Source organism: Phyllostomus discolor, chromosome X (assembly GCF_004126475.2).
Source record: "Phyllostomus discolor isolate MPI-MPIP mPhyDis1 chromosome X, mPhyDis1.pri.v3, whole genome shotgun sequence".
Taxonomy (NCBI): domain Eukaryota; kingdom Metazoa; phylum Chordata; class Mammalia; order Chiroptera; family Phyllostomidae; genus Phyllostomus; species Phyllostomus discolor.
The window spans coordinates 17,096,442-17,120,866 of NC_050198.1; the positions used below are offsets into that span (position 1 = coordinate 17,096,442).

Here is a 24,425-nt window from a genome sequence, read left to right on the forward strand (position 1 = left end):
GTGTTCTGGGGCAACCAAGGAATTGGGGTGGAAAATACCATCCTCCTTGCCACAGTGATTGGCTCAGGTGTGGGTTTACGACTTAAGCTAGCCCATTCAGAGAATAGTTCAGAACTTTCACTGAGGGTCAAGAAAGAAAGGCTTTCTTTCATTTTTAAATATAGTATGATATGCAAAAATGAATTCTGTCACTGCTATGCTAATGTTCAAGGACAAAACTGAGCAATGAACCTGCAACCTTGAGCATGTCATGCCTGAAGTCCATACATATTTGTTATATAAGCCAATAAATTCCCTTTCTTAATTTAGGCCACTTTGAATTGGATTTTCTGTTAGTTGCAATTGAAGATATACTCATTTTTGATCGACTACAATCTAAAGGAATATTCTGTTTTTACCCAAATATAAAATCTATTTCATCATACTTCAAATTGCTTACTTTTTGGTTTTCTAAAATAGATTTTAAAAAATTTTAAAAATATTTTATTTACCTATGTTTAGAGAGAGGAGAAAAGGAGAAAGAGGAGTAAAGAAACACCAATGTGTGAGAGAAATATTAATTGGTTGTCTCACACACACCCCCAACTGGGGACCTGGTCTGCCACCCAGTATATGCCCTGACTGGGAATTGAACTGGCAACCCTTAAGTTGCAGTCTGGCACTCAATCAACTGAGTCACACCAGCAAGGGCTAAAATAGATTTTAAATAATATCAACTTAAATAAGGTTTCCCAAGAAAGAACCCATACAGCAAGTAATTCAGTTTGCAAAGTGTTAATATTTGTTTAACTTTCTCTCTTTATCTATAAATAACTATATATCCAGTTTACCCTGGACAATCTTAGTTAACTCTTGTTGTCCCACATTACTAATAAAGGTACTCCTTTTTATTCTTAAATGTATGTTTAAGTAATAAATCATATAATGGACTATAAGCTCATTTTTGAAATCAGTCCCGTTCTTCCCCTATGTAAGCACTGAATGACAGGCATGTATCCTAGCTGTGACAACCTCATAGACAGTGGGAATTCACATTGTAGATCTCATCCCCGCTAGGATCCTAGCTGCCCTTTGTTGCATGCTTTCAGGATCTCTTAGCCAGCAACCTGCTAAGAAGTGATGCATAGGGTTTCGAGATAACCTAATTGAGAAAGTAATTGTGTTTTGTGTTTAAAAATGAATAACATATATTTCCTGTTTCACTTCTAGATGGTAGACATGGCTGTGTCACCGAAGTCTGGATTTTCTTGCCCTACCCCCACCCCCAGTGTGTTAAAAGCTCTTCATTTTTAGAGAACCTTAGATTGTAGAAAATGATCTAGGATGACAAAGACTCCTAGGTAAGAAGAAAAGGTAGAATTGTAACATCTAATGGCAGATTTCTGCATGCCCGTTAGACTCTCAAAGGCTCTTGAAGCATCCTGAAGAAAAGGGGAAACCCTGAAAAATGTCCAAGACCCTGGATTTCCCAACTACTCTAGAAGAAAGGCTCTGAGACAAAATGTATTTGGTTTAGAAAAAAACAAACAAAGACATATGACATTTCTCGTGTTTTGGAACTTGAGAAACAATTCGACTGGATTTTATCCGTAATGTTTTAAAGAATTATTCCAGGATATTTTCATGTCTACACAGAATATGTAGACTCAATGCCTGAAAGCAAATAAATTCATTTGTAAGAGTAGAATTTAATGATGTGACAGGATGACTTGGTAGTAACATTTTGGAGCAAGAGAATGGCTTTCTTTCTTTTTTTTAAAGATTTTATTTATTTATTTTTAGAGAGGAAGAGAGGGAGATAGAGAGAGAGAGAGAGAGAGAGAAACATCAATGTGCGGTTGCTGGGGGCCGTGGCCTGCAACCCGGGCATGTGCCATGGCTGGGAACCGAACCTGCAATGCTTTGGTTTGCAGCCCACGCTCATCCACTGAGCTACGCCAGCCAGGGCAAGAATGGCTTCCTAATAGGAAAAGTATAATTGGCATTTGCACAGTTTCTGACAATGGTAAAAAATAATGTAAGGAGAAATTACATCTCAGATTTGGAGAATTTGCAGGTCAGTTATATATTCTGGTCCTGGAAAGAACTCTAGGCCGCATGATCCTGACTTCAAAATATAAATAAAACTGAGGAAAAATAGGGAAAAAAACAGGGCTTTAGCATTGGGATCATATCTTCAAACACACAAAAAAGGAGAAAACAGGAGGTGGAAAAAAATCCCAGTAAGTATCATGATCACATACAATGAATTGCCACATAATTAGAGGTTATTTAAAATAAACATGTGTGTACCAGCAGACCAAACTGCCAAAATGTAAAAAAAAAATGCCAAAACATTAAAAAAATGCCTCCCACCCTGTCCTTACAAAATACTTAAAACCACGACCAGTTAAATCATCTGAAGAAACTTCCAACGTAAGGGAATTGATCTATATTTTCTTTTAAAGAAACAGGTGTAACATATCTCAATATGCCTTAGCCACTGGATAAGAAGTCGAATACAAAAGTTTAAACCAAAGCTTTAAGGGTCACAGGAAGAAGGTAAGTAACATAGAACGTGCCTCCTGTTTGTAAACAATGTATTTAAAGAGAGAAAGGCCTGTGGGACATCTGTGAGTGCAATCTCGCTGGTTTATATTGAAAAATATGTTTTGTGCTCAGTAAAGAGGAGTTCGAGAAAATAAATGAGGGACCTTTATATCAGCTAAGTTGAAGTAAGATCTTTCATGTCGTGATAGGCTCCTTTGAGGCCACAATCGGTACTACAGTCAGGAGTAGCAAAGGCTCCTTATCACAGGCCCAGGGGACAGCGGACTGCTGATACACTGAGGAGTGGCACGCTCCACATTTTTTTGACTGCACACACCTATTATTTCAAACAAATTGGCCAGCAGAGCAATCCACATTTAATAAAAGTTTCATACGCATGCTACTTTATTAATATATTATGTATTTTATAAAACAAAAATGTTAACTTTAAAGGAATGATATAAGACTAATGAATACCTATGAGCTCACCTATAAGTACAACCTAATCAACAAAAGTAACAAGCAGGCCTTGGCTGGCGTAGCTCAGTGGACTGAGCGCGGGCTGTGAACCAAAGGGTGGCAGGTTTGATTCCCAGTCAGGGCACATGCCTGGGTTGCAGGCCACGGCCCCCAGCAACCGCACATTGATGTTTCTCTCTCTCTCTCTTTCTCCCTCCCTTCCCTCTCTAAAAATAAATAAATAAAATCTTAAAAAAAACCAGGTTATTGTTTAAACATTGTTTGAAAAATAAAAAGTAACAAGCAAGCAAAATAGAACCAGAGGCATGGAGAGAAAGAACACACTGACAGTGACCAGAGGGGAGGGGGAGGGGGAGGGGGAGGGGGATAACAGAGGAAAACAGGGGAAGGGCCATCAGGGAACACGTATGAAGGACCCATGGACAAAGCCAACGGGGGGTAGGTGTTAGAAGGTGGGAAGTGGGGGTGTGGGGCAGGGGGACATGGTCGGGGGAAATGGAGACAACTGTACTTGAACAACAATGAAGAAATTATAAAAAATGAAAAGACATATAAAAAAGGAATGATATAAAAATAAACATGCATAGAATTTACGGTTCTTCCTATATATTCCCACTGAGGCGCTCTGTAACTGAACACCAAAAAGAAGAGACAGAGCTTTCTGTTTCAAACGCAATGTGAGAAGTGTTTGATTTCCGCCTTTCAGACTGTATGTGGGAAAGTGCTAAAATGCGTGCAGGCATCTGAATGCCTCCTTTAAAATATGTTTATTTTGTTATTCTTGTTTATTCTTGTCCCCATTTTTCATGCCTTTAAATGCCGTTCTATATGTGTGCTCCTTTTTAAAACTTTCATGCAGATTTTATAATTAATATTTTAAATATAAATTACGATATGCAATTTATGCAGATAGCGTTATAGGCAATACTGCTTTTATAGAATGCTGTGTTAAATTCTTTCCCTCGGCTATTCATCTGGGAGAAAGCCTAGCTACTTCGTCCCTGGTAGGTACGTCTATCATAACGAGAGGCACAAATGCTATCCTACTAACAACTTCCCAAATTATAGACATGGCACTGAGAGGAAAGATTTCGGAAAGTTGAAGCTGGTAAAAACAAATGCATGTAAAGAAGTGCCTCACAGAGACCTGCCTGCCCATCCGACTAAGAAAGGTTCGCATTGTCTCCAGTGTGTTCCTCGGGATGTTCCCCACAGGTGATTTCCGCGGCGAAATGACAGAGTGAGGCTGAGCTGAACAGTACTAACGTTCCTGCGGGACCTTTCTGGGACTTGGCTATGGTGATGCGCGCTGATGCTCTCCAGGTCCATGCACAGATACTTCTCAGCCGATGTGGCTTTTTCACGAGGAATACCTATATTAGCACCTGACGGACTGAATGCTCTGCACGGGGAATACTGAGGCAATCTACCCACGAGGAACAATAGTATTTAGTCAAATCTTAACAGTCACCATTTTCCAGGTGTTTTTTTAAAGCATAAAATAGACAACTGAGATTCTGAGAGGCAAAAGTGGTTGTTCTTGTTGAAGCATGTGATGAGGAAGAAGGAAAAATCTAGAAACTTGGGTGTTGGGATAGTATTGCAAGGAAGAGAGCATGGATAGTCAACTAAATGTGGTGCTTGTGGTAAAAGCTTGAAAAGATCATGTAAAGGAATTATAACATGATAATGCAAGGGGCAACGTAGCCAAGGCCAGGTGGCTCAGTTGGTTGGACCATCGTCCTGTACACTAAAAGGTTGTGGGGCCGATCCCTGGCCAGGGTGTGTTTAAGATGCAACTGATTCTCTCTCTCTCTCTCAAATCAATACACATATCCTTGAGTGAGGATTTAGAAATGGGGGGGGGGACACACACCAGTAAGAAAATCTTGATCTTTTAAAATGTTTTATATTAAAAAGTTTTCCTATTTGATCAACATGCTAGAACTGGTAATCTTTTATTTTAGTTTTTTAACTTTCACTAGTAATTCATGTGATAGTGATTTTTGAAAAAATTTATTTATTTATTTTTAGACAGAGGGTAAGGGAGGGAGAAAGAGTGGAAAGAAACATCAATGTGTGGTTGCCTCTCACATGCCCCCTACTGGGGACCTGGCCTGCAACCCAGGCATGTGCCCTGACTAGGAATCGAACCAGTGACCCTTTGGTGCGCAGGCCAGAGTTCAATCCACTGAGCCACACCAGCCAGGGCTGTGGTAGTATTTTAATAGGAATATATTACTTCCAAGTCTTTGTCCTACTGACAGATTTTCATTCTGCTGTTTCCTTATCATAACACTAACAATGAGCACTTGTTGAGCTAGAGGTTCTCCCTGGACCTGAGCTACTCCCAGGAGGAGGAAGGGCAGCCTGGGATGCTGCCAAGGAGGTAGCTGGGTGTATCCAGCTGATTCCAGGCCACTGATGATCACAGTAGCCAGCCTTCCCGGGGTCCTGTGGCTTCCTTAACAACACAGTGAGAACTACAGAATGCACTAGACAATCTCAGCTGGCTTACGCACTGTGTTCACAATGCTCATGGGGGCAATCTCTAGAGTTAGATCGCTGGGTTTGGGCCCAATTCTGCTCCTGAGTACCTGCTTGAAGCTGAATTAATTTTTCTCGTTTTTATTGTTGTTCTGTTACAGTTGGCCCAATTTTCCCCTATTGCTCTCCCCTGCTCCACTCACTCCCCACCCTGCTCCCACAGTCCATCCCCACCCTGCTGTCCAGGTCCATGGTTGTTTACACCTGTTCTCGGAACTGGTAGTCTTTTCATTGCCTCTACTTTTCCTTGTACTGCACGAGTGTTGGGGGGTCTTAGTAATCCAGAGGGTGAAAACTGGTGACCTAATACTATGTATCTTGATGTTAATGGACCTCTTCAGAAGTTGTCAGGCTACTTAAGCTATTATACAGGTGACTGCTTTCTCTCTCTCTAATTTAAAAATATTCAGAGGCAAAAAGATAGGAATGAACAATCTATCTTTTCTTAATTTTATTTCATTGATATTTGCAATAAAGTTAAGCAGAGGACACGTGTGTTACACCTGTCCGGAACGGCACTGTGCAATAGTACTTCCGTAGTGATGGGGATACTCTATTTTTATGTTGTCCGAAGTGGGAGTCAATAGTCCAGTGTGGCTAGTCAGCATTTGCAAGTGCCTAATGGGACTAATGAACTGATGTTACAGTTTAATGTGTTTACATTTAAATGACCATATGTGAATAGTGGCTACTGTACTGGACAGTGAAGATTTCGAGAATCACAGCCAACATGCATGGCTAATTAGAAACTTATTTCTCTTTTTAAGATTTTATTTATTTTTAAAGGCAGGGAAAGGGAGGGAGAAAGAGAGGGAGAGAAACATCAATGTGTGGTTGCCTCTCGCACACCCCCCGCTGGGGACCTGGCCCACAATCCAGGCATGTGTCCTGACTGGGAATCGAACCAGTGACCCTTTAGTTCACAGGTCGGCACTCAGTCCACTGAGCCACACCAGCCAGGGCGGAAGTTACTCCTTGAGAACAGAAGAGGAAATATAAGCACAATGTTTTTCAACTTCCCATTTAATTTACACACCTTGGTATGGTATGATTAGAAAATAAAACAAGTGATGCCTACTACTAAACATTAATACCAGGGTTATTCTTTCACATTCAGCCCCCTCCCCACTCCAGATAACTTCCGTTATGAGAGAGCTAAGAAGACAGGAAAACAGTCACATCGATATTAGCTAATTAAGAGCTAACTTAAGTCAAGAGGAGAAAAATACACATTTGTTAAAGAGTATATTAGGGGGCAAGGCCAGCTGCCTTCCCAATATCCATTCTCTCCTTCAACTAAGAGAGACCCGATTTTGTCCAAAACATCCAAGTTTTAGGATTAGGATGCCAGTTTTATTGTGAATTATAAATAAATAAAGTACTTATTCATTTTAAATTCCCTGTCATCCTAACATCCCTTGAAGCTAGGAGAGGGCATGGGAAATATTCCTGGTCAATGCGGCGTAAGCAGCCCTGTTCTATGTGGGGATGTCAGAGAAAGCTCTCTTTTCTGTATAAATAGGAGCCGATATACACGGCACATGCATTTGCTCTCCTTACCACGCCCCCCCCTTTCCATTGTAAAACAGACGCGGTGCTGAGGGGCAGCGCAGTCACCCTGAGACCGCAGGATGGGACAGCCACGTGCTGAGGATGGGTAGGGATGGCTAACGAAGGTGTAGAGACGTATGATTGTTGTGGCTGCTGGCCCTACCCCAGAACCCACAGTTCTGGAGGTCTGGCTATGTAAGAAAAAGAAACTTCTATCTGGATAAGCTCACGTCGTGAGGATTTTGTCAACTGCAGCCAAACAGTATTAATTTGGAAAAAAAAAAAGATCCTTGAATTTCTCAAATTCTTAGAGTCTAAAATGGTCATTTCTTTGACTTGATGTGGTGAATTTAATTTCCAGGAGCCTTTCATTCACCACTGGCCAAAAAAGACATAAATCATGCTGCATTTAAATGTTAAGATATAAACATAAATATGCATGTGGCTCTATAATGGATTGTTCAATTCCACATGCTACGTACAACTACTCAGGTCTGAAAATAAAGTAATCCACAATATTTATACAACACCTAATATATATACCTTAGCTGCCACAGCAAGGAGAACGTGATGCCTACCTTCAAGGAAATTTAAATTCATTTCAAGGGCTACAATGTAACAAGGCAAATGAGAACAGATGTTTTCAAAGAGAAGATCAAGACAATAGAAACAGCTTGACAAACACGCATACAGTGAATGGACAAAAATTTGCAGTGGGCCGTGGGTTAAAAAGACCAATGTGGAGTGAAGTTATCAAAACACATCCCACAGGGAAGGCAGGGATGAATCATACGGGCTTTGATGGTGCTCTGACAATCCATTCGGCTCTGTATTTCTAATGATTATACTCCCAAGAAGGGGTGAGAAGGAACCCTAAGTCAGTGGTTACTTCGTAATTGGATTTGGGGAGAACTCACACCTTGAAATCGTTGCAGAGTTCTCATCTAAAAAGTTTGCTAACCCTAAACATGAAATGCATTCTCATTTTGATTTAGAGAACAGGGTCACTCTAAAATCTCATTAGATATAGCTTCTTGTCTGCGTACATTGATTCCCTCTGCTATCATCATCTGCCCCCAGTAGCTGTCCTCTTCTAGTGCCTAACACTTATTATAAAGCTTTAAAAAAGGAAAATCGAACCGGGTAAGTGTGGAAAAGCGGCACTTTGATTTTTGTGTCAAATTTCTCAAAGGGCATTTATGGTCCTATCTGTGGCAGTTTTTTTTTGTTTTTGTTTTGTTTTTTTTTTTTTGATTTTCATATAATGTGACATGATGCAAAGCTTAGTCTCCATGGAGTTGCTACAGATTATTTTCCCTCTCACCATAATCTCGTTCTTTTCATTTTAGCGGGAGGGGGGGAAGCATGGAGGACTTAAGTGTAAATTATTCTCTCCTCTCCACTTCTTCACTAGAGATTTATTTATATACCTCTGCCCCAAACCTTCCCCATGGCATTCCTTTTTCTCATTTCTACTTGGAAGGTTTAAAAATAATCCCAGAGCAGAACACAGATTTAGTTCGTTTGGGGGAGGGTAACTTGTATCATTACAAAGTTTACTCTGCTCCCGTAATTGAAGGAAGAGTATGTCGGGGACATCAAAGCACTTCTATTCCTGAGATAAATAATACAGGAGATATTCCTTCCTGGAGTAAATTATGGGAAATGCATAATTCTTGAATATGAGGCTATTTGTTTACACAGAATGTAACATAAAAAGATAAGGGAATCTGGAAGGATTTATGAATTATTAAAATTGTATTCAGTCATTTTTATAAATAGAATAAAAAATGGACTGAAATCACTCTAGAAACCCTGGTATTAGTTTTAATGAATTTGTAAGAGATGACAGAAACACGGTCCAACCACACTGCTTCTCTCTCTCTTTTTTTTGTCTGCAGGAGAAATGAAGAAGGAACTCCTACCCTTTGGGACAGCATGGATGGAACTGGAGAGCATTATGCTAAGTGAAATAAGCCAGGTGGCAAAAGACAAATACCATATGATCTCGCTGCTTCTCTCTTAAAAACAATGCAGCTATGATCATCCTAGAAATTTACTGATCAATTAGCATAGTTTATGAAATTGAGAAACAGTAGACCACAGGTGGCAAACACAAGGCCCGCAGGCTGAGCCCTGCCCTCCACCTTGTTTTATCTGCCCGGCACCTTGTTTCTACCAGGCAGCAGCACCAAGCTCTCGCTTCACTATTAAGGAGTAGTTACATTCATACAGTCCTAAAGTTACATTCGGCCCTTTGAAGGCAGCTGCGAGGCTGATGTGGTCCCCAGTGAAAATGAATTTGACACCCCTGCAGTAGACCATTATCATGCGAAAAAATTTCACAATTAGGTTATTAAATAGAAATTTACAGGGCACTGGAAAAGAGAAGTCTAGGTTAATTTTCTTCTATATGAGAGAGGCAGGCACATAGGAAAAATATAAATGCTTGGCTTGTTCTAATGTGTATATGACTGAAACCACCATAGCATTTTTCCTCTTGTGTCAATTACTACAATTGTGTCAATTACTGGGTCTTTTTTGCTTCCCTCAATTGAAGATACACTCTAGACTGGAAGATACACTCGAAACCTGGAGCCTGTATTCTCTCTGTGTTCAATCCCCCAAAGCAGATAATACTCACTAATGCCTTTCGCCAGTAAGTGTTCAGTAAAGAACAGATAAATAAAAACTTAGTCTGATACCAAAAGTCCTTAAAAGGTAGTCACTATATGTGTTTTTAATAATCTGCATGGCACTGTAACTTAGGGGCCTCCAAGAGGGAGGAAAGAAAATATTAGTAGTATTCATTTTCATTGCAGGCTATTAAACATGTCTACTTTATATGTATGTTAATACTATAGATACATACATATTTATCACTTTAATGTAAGTAATCACATTCAGAAAAGTGTAGATAAATGTATAAAACCACAACTAGGGATGTGTGCCCATTACTTCAGCTCGTTCTCAATAATTTCCTAACATGCACAAGAAATAGAATTAAAATCAGACTTTTGCTTCACTACTCTTTTAACGTCATTTATCTGCCTTTAGCATGCTTTGTAACTGGACGTTCAAGGAGAATGTCGAACTGAGGAATGAACAAAAAACTATGCACCTCACATTAACACCACCCAACACTACACTAACACTAGGGTAATGATAAGAACTTGCATTATAACACAGTATAATTGCAATTATATTTCAAGGAACTGAATTTATGGAAAAATGTAAAGCCCCCAAAGCAGGTAGGTAATGAAATTGAAGGTGTAATAACATTATATAGCTTTGCAAAAAGATGAAAAGACATTGAATTACTTAACTCGTATATTGCTTTCTTATAAAAGAGCTAGAGAAGATCCCAGACTGTAGGTACTTTTATGAAAATAATAAAAGTCATTTCGTATCAAGGAACTGCGATCTAGACTCAGGCAAGGGAATTTGTAAAGAGAAATCACTATTTAAAAACAATGACAAACATAAACTTCCTTATCAGGATCCCTTGATATTTACTGAAAACACAGGACACTGGCTTTTATCCGAATTCATGTAAATACCGTGGTTCAGTTTTACTTGATAAGGTTTTGACAGAAAATTTTACAGTGAAATGAAATGTAGTAACGTAAGCATTTCCACTTATAGACTTTAAAATAGGTGGTCTCATAAAGCTTATGTTTATCTTTAAGCAAAAAAAAAAGGTGTATAGTATCATTTTCCATAAAAATGTTATTATGAGACTTAGAAAATGGATATCTTTGTATGTGCAACTTACTGACCTTTATAAGGGGAGTTTATTTCATCATGGCCAGAGAGTATAACGCACATCCTATTACTGACACCGGCGTATCTGTATATCCTTCAGTGAAGGTAACAGTGAACTTGGCTCTCATTAGGTAAGGAAAGAAAATTGTATGCGTGTGGAGCAGTGATCCGCAGAGTTATGAGCTCTCCACAGGAGACATGTACATTTGTCACAGGATAACTGCAGGACAAAATGTGCAAATATCTTCAGCGAAACAGACCGAGACACTGTTCTTTGTGGAACGCAACACACACTTACCCGTATTTTTTGGACCATAAGACACACTTAGGTTTTAGAGGAGGAAAATAGGGGAAAACATTTTTGAAGCAAAAAAGGCAAAATTTTTAATAACATAAATAATGTAATATTTCACCATTGTAAATGTGAACAGAACTCAACAGCAGCTTTAGCAACCATTATTCCTCCCAAATTTTGGCGGGGGTGGGGAAGTGCATGTTATAGTCCAAAAAATATGGTACATACAGAAAGGTGGTGCACTCTGCTACGGTGTTTCTTAAACAGGTTTGTGCAGAATGAACAGATGAAGATGATGAGGGCTGGGTGGTTATGTAATAAAAGAAAAAAAACCCCAAACAATCAATCTTCTCACCCTAAAAGGACTGTCATCCAACTTGTAAAACCCATTGGGTAACCAAAGAAATAAACTGTTTAGTTGGGTTTGTTATGATTTTGGTGAAGAAACGAGATGTTTACAAAGGGGAAAGGCGTTATAGGAAAAAATAAAAGAAACTGTTCCCAAGAAGTCTGGACTTACGTTAGGACAATTACATTTCTCAGTGACATTAGGCTGATGAACTATCCATAACTTTTCTCATCTGTTTCATGAGAAGCGATTCGTAATGCCTACTTTTCTGCTATGCTCATGGTAATGAAGTAATACCAATAAGCATTATTTTTCATTTGGTTTTAAACAATCAATGCCATTTCCACCACACATTGTTTCACTAATCCTTCCAGGTCCATGTTAGACAAGTTCTTCTGCCATCAGATTGTGGTTGAATTCATCCAACAAAAGTTATAATCAGAACAACTCTGGAGTCCTTCAATTGCTCTTTGTGTAGAGATAGCCAGAATGTAAAACATAATCATAGAATTTTTATGAAAGACTTTGACCTTGCCCTGGCTTGCATAGCTCAGTGGATTGAGCACAGGCTGTGAACCAAGGTGTCGCAGGTTCGATTCCCAGCCAGGGCACATGCCTGGGTTGCAGACCATGGCCCCCACATTGATGTTTCTCTCTCTCTTTCTCCCTCCCTTCCCTCTCTAAAATTAAAATAAGTAAATAAAAATCTTTAAAAAAAGACTTTGACCTTAACAATAAAAACCTTAAATCCATCAAGTAATTATTTCCCACTTAAACAGACACTGTACCCACTGAAACTGCTTATTCAGTCTTTGGATAATGCAGTCTCCCATGTAGCAGAGTAATGTGTAGGTGAAAATGAATCTTGAACAATGCTATTATCATCTTGTCCAGATTGGCCAATTTGTCTCAAGCCCAATCCGGAGAGGTCTTATTAGGGGAATAAAGCTCCTTTGCCAATTCGGTTCTTTATTCAATACAAGTGCCTGTGGTTCCGCTTTAGTGGTGAATTACCCTGAACACCTGGCCAAAGTGACTTGAGGAAAGACTGTAATTTATTTAGCACTGGCAGTCAGACACCAGTAGTAGAAAAATTAATGCTGTCACGTGGCCACCTAAAGCCTGTGTGTTGAGAACACGGCCACAAACATCTCCCCAGATTGGCCAGCCGTCTCCCCCTCTCCTCGGCCTTTCTCTCTCACTCACGCCCATCCTTTCTTCCATTTCCCCCTCCTTCCTTCTCTTTTCCTCTCTAGTTTGCTTCCTTTCCTGTCCCTTCTCTTTCCTTCCCTTCTTTTGTCGTTCTCGCCTTCCTTTCCTAAAGGTCATATTTAATCATCATTTTCACAGAACAACTCTAGACACAGTTTCCCCCTTTATTTGATGGATTACGTCAGTAAAAGGAAACTGTGAATAATTGTCAAAACAAGTTTGCTTTGGAGCAATTTTCCTTAAACATGTGAGGAAATGTGAAAAATACTGTATTAGTGGGTTTCTCTGACTTAACTATAAATTATGAATTGTCCTCTGCTATTCATTCACAGTTCTAAAAAATAAACTTGGAACTTTATGTATGTTTTAGTTTTAAAGACTTAATTTGCATATTTTACATCTCTATTCCTCTACAATAATATGGTATGTGTGTGCATAGATACATATATTTACTTTCTAATATTAAGTAGTTGAGTTGCTTAATTTTTAACTGGCTATATTTCACAATCTTTTAAAAAATTAAAGTTGTGATTCAACTTCCTTTTTTTGTCTGATATAATTCACTTAGTAAAAATTACTTTCATTTCAGAATGGTAGCAGCTCCTTATTTTCTAAACTATGAATTTCATTAAACAACTTATGCTAACGGAGAATGGAAGCAAAATATCAACTGCGTGGTTTCAAATACAAGGTCAAATGGAAGGCCATCCATCCTGAACACACCAGGTCTCATCAAATACAAGGCCCAGAACCGTGAAAAGCTAGCTACTCAACTGCCATGTCCTTATTCCCTTTCCGGGGAAGAAAGTTCAATCATTGCATGCCTAAGGTTTGGTCTGAGTCTCATATATTCAACACTAAGTTCTGCTAGAGTCATAACATGTTTTGTTATATCATCTTGCCTAACTTCTGATGCTTCGCTCCTGTCAGTATAATTTCCAAACTCCCACCTCCGCTGCAAATGAAGCCTCCTTACCACGTGTCATTCATATTAGCCATCACGCAGTCTACGTTTATTAAGAACCAATCATTGTATGAGCATGTGTTGAGAAAACTTATATTTTAGGGTACTGGAGCAAGAAATGGTCTTTATTTCAGGTCTCCACGATGCAAAGTTGTGGAAAACATATTGCTTCAATCATAATAAGCGCCTCTTGTGAATCTCCTTTGTTAAGTTTTTGTCTTCCACCCTGTTGTTCTACCCAATGCTTGAGTTCAGTGGACATTTATTATTGAATGCTCAGCATCCTTTCCCTCTTCTATTCTCAACGGACCCCAATTTCTTTGGGGGTAATGACTTCTCCTTCATTGTGAGGGGCTTTGGAAGGAGAGGGCTTTAAAGCAAAGTTCTCTGCTCTCCTGTAGCTGAGAGGTGGCTGTGTGACCCATGCAAGTCAACTGGACTATTTCTGCCAGGACTTTAAATTTTGAATAGTTACACAGGATGGACAGAGAGAAAGGAAAAAAAAAAAAGGCATCACAGAGACTTGAGTACTTCCTGCTCACTGGATGTCCAGGCATGCGCAGGTCCCTTCTCTGTCTGTAAGCCTTTTCTATCCCCTTCCTGCTAATCCCAGCAAATTTACTTGCTGCTTGATTTCAGCAGAGGCTATTTTCTGTTGCATGCATCCAGAGAACCCTAACCAATATACAACTAAACTGCATTTGAGGATTCTCCTTCTCTGTTTGAAATCCGTTAAGGATTGTAACTGCCTGCAGGCCATAAACAAATCTCCTAAGGCCAGTGAGGAAGGAGAAGGATTCCCATTTCCAGCTCCACTCTCAACCTCATCAATTTCTTCCTCATCATATACCATTCATTTTGGCCAATGAAATCGCAATGTCTATAACACACCATGTTGTTTCTGACTTCGGTGCCAAGTATAGTTTGTTTCCACTCATTTTATCAGTCTGTTAATTGCAGTTCGTTCCTGAGTCCTTGGCTGAAGCTTTATCTCCTTCAAGAAGCTTTTCTTGACATCTGTTCTCTTCCCTGCCTTAGCCAGGGAGATGCCCTCTCCCTGCACTAAGTCCCTAGAGCAGCATGGAAAGCACATCCATGGAAGTGAAAAGCCGTGGTGATTAAGGGGCGGGGACTCTGGAATCAGACTGCTTTGGTTCAAGTCCCACCTGTTGTTTCTTTTGTTACTTGACCTTGGGCGGGTCATTTAACCTCACTGTGCTTTAGTACCAATCTCACAGTGCTGTTGTGAGCACTAAGTAATACATGTGACATAGATGAGTGACTGGCTTATCACTAGTGCCGGCTACGTGTTGGGTATTCTCCTGAAATTTCTTGCTATCACAGGGCTATGACTGCTCTTTCGCCTTCACCTTCTTTGATCTGTGCACCCCTCTCTTGTCCAGCTCTGTAGTTCTCAGGCGCTCACCAGTAGGTCAACAAAACTCTGCTCAAACTATATGAACAAATGGGCATTGAGAGTGTTTTTACAGTTTATAAAGCCTCTGAGGAACACCGCCTCATGTCTCATAACTCAAACACTGCAGTTAGGACTGTTTTATTTAAAACTTTACATAGAGGGACTAATTGTTTCCTGAAATTAAAGGAAATCCTTCCTCAAGCTTTCTTGTTGCTCTCCGCACACACATTTGTTTAGTGTTGATTTAGGGTCATTTACTGACCGTTAATAACTGAAGTTATAAAAGGCAAGGGTTTACGATGTCTTTGTAAATTTTTTAATATGAGAGAAAGAAGTGGGAAAAGTATCCCTAGTACTTAGCCATATATATATATATATATATATATATATATATATATATATATAACCTCCTGGCATTTATAAATCCTGACTTTCTGTGACCCCAGACATGGAACTTGAACTTCTCTAAATTCACTTCAGACCTATATTTAAAGATTATCACTACGAAGAGGCACCCAATGAGTCGCCCTTTCTGAGAAAGACACAGTTATTTGGGGAACTCTGAAGACCACCCAGCAGGTCAATACCTTCCTTAAAGGCCAGGCCCACAAAGCCTTCAGAGGAAGCGCGTACTTTCCCTCCCATTCCGATGTCCGCTGGCTTTCACAGGAGGCCGCGGTGCCACTGGCACCATGGGCTGCAGATGGGGAAATGCACTCTTGTTTGCACGGAATGTTATTATATGACATAGCATTGGCGCAATTCAAATGCCGTGGCAGGCAGATTTACACAGAGTTTGTTGTAGAACCTGATATTAATTGCTAACATTGGCTGACTACTTCAAGTGAGCAAGGAAAGGTGGGAAGATTTTTCAGGTACTACCTAATTGAATCCTCATGACAACCTGTAAGGCACGTAGCATCACTGCCCACATTGTACGGAGAGGGAGACTCAGGTGCCGGGAGGATGAGTAACTTACCCAAGGTCACACAGCAGTAGTAGTGGAGCCCAGCTTTGAACCCAAACATCTAACTCCAAAGCCCTTGCTTTAAACATTATGATGTACTGTCTCCTCTGGTTAGTAATAGTCTCGGAGGCACTGGTGAAACTGAACATGACACTGTGAAAGAGTGTACCTTTTCACACTATGTATCAGTGCACTGTGATTATAAAATGCTTTGCAGAATGCCTGCCATAGACTATATATGAGGTCTGTCCAGAATGTATCTAGCCACATACTATGAAAAAGAGAGACATTTGCCGAAGAAGATACAAGATACAAAAAACTTGTACCCAGGGCAGTAACACCTCAGTCCCCCTCAAAGCAGGCACCTTGGGACCTCACACAGTTCTCCCAATCACCATCAGGTACCCTGTCATACTTTCCTGAATCTAATCGATGGCCTGAAATCTCTTCCCTTTCAAAGGTGACTTTAGTTGTGGGAAAAGCCAGATATCACAGAGTGCCAAATCTGGGCTGTAGGGGGGCTGAGTCACCTGGGTGATTTGATGTTTGGCCAAAAACTCTGCATAAGATGTGATGCATGAGCTAGTGTGTTGTCCTGATGAACCTGCCAGTCACCAGTTGCCCACAGCTGCGGCCTTCTGAGTCATCCCAATAGTTTCCACGGAGGAATGTTCAAGCTTCATGCAAACTTTGATGCAGATTTGTTGCTCTATGCACTCAGTCATTTTGAATGTGACAGCCACACAGTACACATGCTCACTCAACAGTGTCTACTGCCCCCACTGACTCACACAGTGAAGTCATTGTTCACGCATGTGCATTCCAGTCCACTCTCCTTGGCTGCCAGGTCACATGGATGTTGCACAAACTGTTCTCATTATATTAACAATCGCTGGACTTTTTCAGGACAGATGTCGAATACAATATACACATGTATATGTATTCCCATCACCAAATGGTGGCCTCATTTATAGTTAATACTGGTAGGTTGTGTATGGTGTACGAACACAGGCTTTGGAACCAAACAGACGTGGGTTCGAATTTTTGCTCTGCTACTTACTAGAAGTGTGACTCTGAGCTTCAATAGCTTTTTCTGAAAACTCTGGTTACTAACACTAGTCAAAAGCAGTAGTCAAAGAAAATGTGTGTAAGTATGCAGTATTTAAATATTTCTATCCAAACACATATCCATCTCACATGGTGAATGTGAATTCCATCTGCCCTAGACTCAGAGGAGGCAACCAAAATCTGAGGAATGATTTGATGACAGCCACGCCGCTTGCAACAGACGCAGAAAGCCCACTGAGTCGGGGCTTCTGGGGCTGAGCTCAAGATACTGTAGGTGCAGCCTGTTTCCTATCAAATGATTTTTATTCCTGCTGAATTGCTGATATTTATTTTACAAAAGAAATTTGTGTGTCCAGCTCCTTTTTTTTTTTTAAGTTGTTCTGGAACAACTAAATACTTTCAGTATCATCTCTTCCATCTTGAGAGAAGCTGGGAAAATCATGGCGAGTGAAATAACCACAGCATATAAACCTTTCAAAACGAATTTTCTGATTCATTCGGCAATATAAAAGATATACAAGGTGCTTGTTCTAGCTAGGTAAACCACATTTAGATCAGTGAATTCTTAATGTTTTTAGCTGACGTCATAATTTTGCTGAATGAATTCCAATGAGGCTGGGGAAAGGCAACCTTTGTAGTAAAAGCATGTTTTGTTTGAGTACAGCGTTGCATAAACAGCGATATTAAGACCTAAGGTATTTTAAAATATATGTTGTGTTAATTTTCTATTTCGTTCATAGCTGACTTTCAATTACCCTTGTCACTGGAAGAGGAAAACTGGCGCGGACAACTTGGAAGCGAATAACCAACTCCCAGATTGTGTTTGGTGCTGTCGTATATTATGGCTGCAGGGGGCCAAAACAAGCAATTTAAATGTAAACAGCTCAGCTGAGCTACTGATTTGATATTAAATGGATTTTAAAAATACACTGTATTAGCTGTTTAGGGAATTTAATTACACTGACTTTACTTACAAGGTTTATGCTTTTTCTTCCTTCTATTATTCCTTTTGAATTCATGGCTATTTGAGATAATTGCATTAATTTGTTTCCTTGATCATGCTAGGGCTGAACGGAGCGGAGAGTGTAGTGAGTTTGCCGACCGAGAAAGGCTGCCTGGAAACCGGTGGGAAGTGGTCTAGGAGAGCAAATGGATTTGTGGAACGTCTTAACTTCAAAGAAACCCCCCCTGTCAGTTTTCATGTTTGTTGCTCATACCTTCTGCTTGATGATCATCTCATTGATGTCTTCAAGATCACCCACCATCACCCTCTGCGATTTTAGAACTCGATCAAGCAGAGCCAGCCAGTCGGTGAGTTCTGTCCAGGCGCGGTTGAAGTCTGCTAGGGCAGGTACCTCCAAAAGCAAGGTGGATGGCATCTCTGCTTTGGAGAGGGCAGTTTCCTTGGTAACCACAGGTTGTGTCACTAGAGTGACAGTCTGACTAGGAGCTAATTTTTTTTCAAAAGGAAAAAAAAAAGAAAAGAAACATTAGAAACACAAGTTAAGAAGCCAGTTCCGATGGCAACAAAATAATCTTAATGAAAAGGCAACGATCTGAACCAAAGTATTGTTTATGACATTATATGTTTTTTCCTATTCGTTTGGATACTTTATGTATGCTACGTGAAGGACAGAAAAATCCAAGGATGAAACGTTTTCATTAATACACATTAATACGTATTTCATTAATACGCAGTCTTTCAAAAATGATTTTTTCTTTATTCTCAAGGCTGGACAATTGAATTAAATGGTCCTTCTCCCCATGACTATTTTGCAACTACGAATTGATGTTTCTTAATCCCTTCACCTTTCCACCCAGTTCCCCAGCCCCCGTACCCTATGGCAAGTCTCAAAATGTTCTCTGTACCTTTGAATCTGTAAAAATTATGCAGGGTGCCAGATGGGTACTAGATTTATTAGGGTGATCACTTAAGTTCTATAAATGTCTAATCACTGGGTTGTACCCCTGAAACTAATATCATATTGTATGTCAACGGTAATTGAAAAATAAAAAACTATTAGGAAAAGAAACAGTCCTCAGGAACAAATTACATAGATTATGGAATTGGTTTAAGGAAAAATAAACAGTATTCAGACCTTGCCAGGGGAATAACTTTTGCTTATTATTTTCATTCAGGGAAGAAAAGCAAAAGGAAAGATTGGATAAGATCTTATTTCTGACTTAATGATTTCCTTGAATAGGAAGTAAATTACTTTGGAGGTGGACCCTGGGGAAATCAAAGCCAATGAAATGTTTCTGTCTTTGCTCTGTTGTATATTGGGAGCCGTTTACCATATTTTTTTCCCCTTTTCTTTCAGACTGATAATAAAGTAGCTAGCAGTGAGGAAAACCCAAGCTACATTTTTTTTTTTTTTTGAAAATCCAAGCTAGTCTAGCTTTTCTATTTGGATACGAAACACTGTTTCAAGGTCATTAAGAAATGTGGAATTAATATGAAGCACGTTGAACACCGCAGTGTAAGACAGCCCACGGTAAAGCTCCAAAGCTCCTGAGTAAAAACACCCGAGAGAACGTCCGTCCGCTGCCTTAGGAACTCTGTGACCTTGGTGAAGTTAGTTAACTTCTCTAAGCTTTATTTTTTTTCCTCCTCAGTAAAGGAGGAATAAAAAATCAAGTAAGAGTCATAGGCAGTTGTGTCGGTTCAATGACTGATACAAGAATGGATTGGCCGCAGAACATGTATGGTTAACCCCTACACACACACGGCAGCGCGGTGATGGCCAGAGGGAAGGGCGAGCGGGGGTGGGGGGGGGACTCAGGGGAGGCAGGCAAAGGGAGGGGCAATGGGGACACCTGGAACAGTGTCAACCAGAAAAATAAGGAAAAAGGAAAGAACGGAACACAGAGCAATGCCAGAAAAAGAGCGAAAATACTGCCCCAGTTCCTGACACTAGCAGGTGATAACGTTAGGTTATTGCTATTGTTAGAAACACCTGATAAATAAGAAATGCAGGGCTGCACAAATACGGCGAGCGGCTGGAGAGACGGGATAGAGACGTGGGAACTATTTGGGGAAAATCAAAGGTCTATCCGTGACTCTCTACTTACAGAAGGGGGCTGAGCGTGCTGATGTGAACTGACACCAGATACCAACCAACGGCTGGGTTATCGAGGCGAGAGGTGAGCGGTAGGGAGTGCCTCATCTAGTTTATAGCAGTGGGCTCTGGAGCCTAATGTACCCAGTAGCCCGGCAGCAGAGACATAGCGGGTTATATAACGCCAAAGGGAAGCTCGGAGGGAAAGCGTCAAAAGACAGCATCTCAAAGAGAGACCTAAGAGGCGCAGACAACGAGGGAATGGTTCTACGAACGTGAGAAATTGTGCCTTGGTGGCATTCCATTCTGAGGTGGCCACCAATTATTAACACTTTTCATGGTTCTATTACGTCCTGCACTTAAAATTTTTATTTTTTTAAAGTATTTATTTATTTTTAGAGAGAGGGGAAGGGAGGGAGAAAGAGAGGGAGAAAAAACATCAATGCGAGAGAGAAACATGGATCGGTTGCCTCTCACTTGTCCTCAACTGGGGACCCGGCTGCAAATTCCAACCCAGGCATGTGCCCTGACTGGGGATTGAACCGGAGACCTTTTACTCCGCAGGACAATGCTCAACCAACTGAGCCATGCCGGTCAGGGCTGGGCTTACTTTTTCAAAGCCCACAGACAATCTCTGGCACAGTCAGATATACTCACAATTATTATCTTCCCTTTCTCAGTGAACACCTTTTTTATTTACCTTTAAAAAATTTTTTAAGAGATTTTTATTTATTTATTATATTTAGAGAGAGGGGAGGGAGAAAGTGAGGGAGAGAAACATTGATGTGTGACAGAAACATCGATTGGGTGACTCTCACAGGCACCCTGACTAGGGACCGAACCCACAGCCCAGGCATGTGCCCTGACCAGAAATTGAACCCGCAGCCCTTTGCTTTGTGGGACAATGCCCAAGCACTGAGCCATACCAGCCAGGGCACTTTCTGCACCTTTAAGGTTGTCTTTTTGTTGGAGGAGATGAAGAGAGGCATGAAGGCATGAAGGCCTCTTCTGTCTCAAGTTTCCCAAGGACAAGCGGTTCCTAGAGATGAAAGAAATATTCTCGGACAAGGCAGAATGAAAAAAAAAAAAGGTGAGGTGTCAGAATATAAAACTAATGCCAAGAAGTACTAACCAAAAGACAAAGAGATAAAGAAGATAAAAGAAGAAATTGTTCCTTGAAGCTATCTCACTACTCTGAGGCTCTTTCTTAAAAAAAAAAAAAAAAAAAAAAAAAAAGAAAGAAAGAAAAAGAAAAGAAAGAAGCGTAATTTGAAGCAGAAGTAGCACCGTGAGATCCAACAGTCTAGTAGGAAGAAGCATGGGAGCCGACAAGATCTATGTAGGAGACCGCTCTGCGTGGCGTGGGCCCAGCTCCCACTGGGAGACACACAGGACCCAGGCCCACGGATAGGTTCTCCCGTGGGGAATCAGGCCTGCAATGTACCTAGGCCGCTATGAGTCTTGCTTTTTGCTAAAATTCCCCTACCCTGAATTGAGGACATTTACTGCAAAGTAACTTCCTAAAACCCATGCTAAACCTTCCAAGGACAAGTGTAACTGGTTTGACCACTTTTGCCTTTTCTTTTGCAAATATCCCTCTTCTGTGATGTGATTAGCTGCATGGGCTCCTTTGTTTTCTGTAAAAGGTAACCACCTAAAGCAAACCTGTGCATAGTCAATGAGGACCATCATATAATCGGCGGAGAAACCCAATAAAGGCCTGTATGGTGGAGGCCACGGCTTTTGCTCCCCTTGAGAGAAAAGCCATGCTGTCCCTTTTCCTCCACCTGACTCGGTAGTGCATGTGAATGTCTCATTTCATCCAGAATGACGCAGACACTGTGGGGCGGGGTCTGTATCAATCTAGAAATCTCAAGGGGATTCCAAGAGCAGAGCTGGATCCCTGGAGACAGTGCATGGGTGGGGGTGAAGAGAGAGCTAAATTAAAATAGTACTGTAGGAGCTAACCCTGAAAGGCCTGGCTGTCTAGAAAATATGGCCAAATTGTTTTCCAAATAGATACACACTAGACACAGAGGCAACATACAATCATTTGGGAGGATTCCAAGGTTCTGAAAATTGTCGGAAAGTGCTTTTTTTGCTTAAACTTGATTTATTGAAAATTTGCCCCTCAAAGGAGAACAGGAATGAGATTTTTTTTTCCTCCAGGCTTACTTCTGACCAAAAAAGAAGTGCTTAATGGAGTGGAAATGATTATGTCATCTCAAATTTCAATACGCCAAAGGATGAGAACGCACAGAATTATTAGACTTCAACTGTGTTCTGTAAAGCGCATTAAAAAAAAAAGAAGTAGTCTTTTGAAAAGAAAGGCAGAGACTGAAAAACAGAGAATGAGTCAAGATGACTGAAAAAGCACAAACAAATGCCACTGGAATGATAAGATCGCAACATTCTCCAATGAGGAAAACGGAAGAAGTACCACCAATTACAAAGTCAGCTGGACGAGATTCCGAGGAGGGCGGGCAGGTGAACCAACGCAGCCGTCTGTGCAGCTGCTGTGGGCACGTGATCTCATTTACGGACGGGTCAGGCCCTTCGTTGCTGGTCTCCCCTCCTCCACGGATATCTGAAAACATCTCTGTACTGGTGGGAAAGGGAAACTGTGTCCCTCTTGCTCACTGATCTATCCCCTGCAACTCACACAGGTCCTGGAACAAAGCAGGTGCTGAATTGATTGATATCCTCCGAATGAATAAAACTTAAACAAATGTCTATGTACACTAAACTTTTCAATAAACTTAGAGGCTGTTTACCCATGCTGAATGCTGAAAGATCATCTCTAAGGATGCTTTTGTGAAGACTAGAACAAAGAACATGCCTAGATTCTTGCTGTTCAGATCATTTTGGCTATTTTTTGAATAAAAAGAAATAACGGAGAAAGAGCCACTGCTTGGGGCTGACAATGGAAGGTCAATTATTAAAGGGAGAAAATAGAACCAATTGATTCTTTTATTCCCCACTTGTCTATCAAGAGGGAAAAAGTGGGAAAGAACACACCCCAGGAAGGAGAGTGTAAAACAGATGAGGGCCAGACTGCTGGGTTTAAATGCCTGCTCTGCCATTTCTTAGCTGTGTAACGCTAGGTAGGATACACACCCTCTCTCAATCTCCATGGATAATCACCTTGTAAATTGGTGATTATACTACTACTTCCTTCACAAGCAGCTGGCCTTACCGGTTCCTAGACCACAGCTTTGGATAAGATTACAGGCATCGGGAGATAAGGGGTTATACCACGCTTCCTAACCTGAACTTTTCAGAGCCTCAGGCTTCCCACCTGCCTGATGGGGAAAACAGGACCAACCTCAGCGAGTTAAGTATTTTAAGAACTGATATATGTTCAGTCATGCCCTAGCACTGTTCCGACAGTTAGTAGGTCTGGAGTGTGTGTGTGTGTGTGTGTGTTTCTTTTCCTTTTCCTCCTGATGCTCAGTGTTTACTGGCTACCCACTTTCTACATGAGCACGGAATTGTGGGTTGTGAGCCTACTGAACATCACACTCCAGACTCGCCTCCGTCCGTTCTCCCCGAGATCCCCCAAATCTCAGTCCCTCTTTGGCATTCTCCAATGAGCACGGGCAGCTCAGTTGTGTGCCCTTCTATGTGCTCTATATAGTTCGCGAAAACGCTTTTCTTCACTCCCCAGACAAAAGTCTCATTTCCGCTCCCAACTCTGAGCATTCTGCGATTTTTGGAGGACTGGGGTAAGTGTGTACTTTGAAAGTCTCCATGAGGTACACAATGACATCATTCTTTTGGGTCCTAAACACTTGGATGTCTTTAACATTTTATTATTTAAATCTAATAATCACCAGGAAAACCAAAATCTGGCACCATGATTGGATTTTGTATGTTTTATTTTTGTATGAGGCTAGAGAACAGCTGCTGGTAACGGAGAGCTGGATTCTAAACCCAGAAACCTTGTCTCCAACAGTAGAAAAAAGTGCTGTAACATAGAGTACACAGAGACTAATCTCCCTCTACTTTCACATGTTTTATTGGGGCCAGTTCTAGCTTGAACACTGTTAGAATATTTCACTTTTCCTAAAAAGACTTGTCTCTAGATCCATGAAGGTGTGTGTATATATGTGTGGGTGTGTGCGCATATATAATTTTTTGGTTAAGCAAGAGGTTTCAAAAGAGAAATTCTGAGGTCCTGAGAGCATTCATCTTATTTTATTGCGTGAATCGTACTGACTCA

At 40.7% G+C, this 24,425-nt stretch overlaps 1 protein-coding gene across 3 annotated transcripts in view; it reads right to left on the bottom strand.

Moving 5' to 3' along the window:
* The window catches only part of DMD (dystrophin), a 1,951,120-nt gene that overhangs the window by 607,208 nt on the left and 1,319,487 nt on the right, over positions 1–24,425 (bottom strand). For all 3 annotated transcript variants that reach the window (XM_036016633.1, XM_036016635.1, XM_036016634.1), the window contains one exon: positions 18,362–18,594. In XM_036016633.1, coding sequence (XP_035872526.1) covers positions 18,362–18,594 — 233 coding nt within the window. The remainder of the gene's footprint in view (positions 1–18,361; positions 18,595–24,425) is intronic.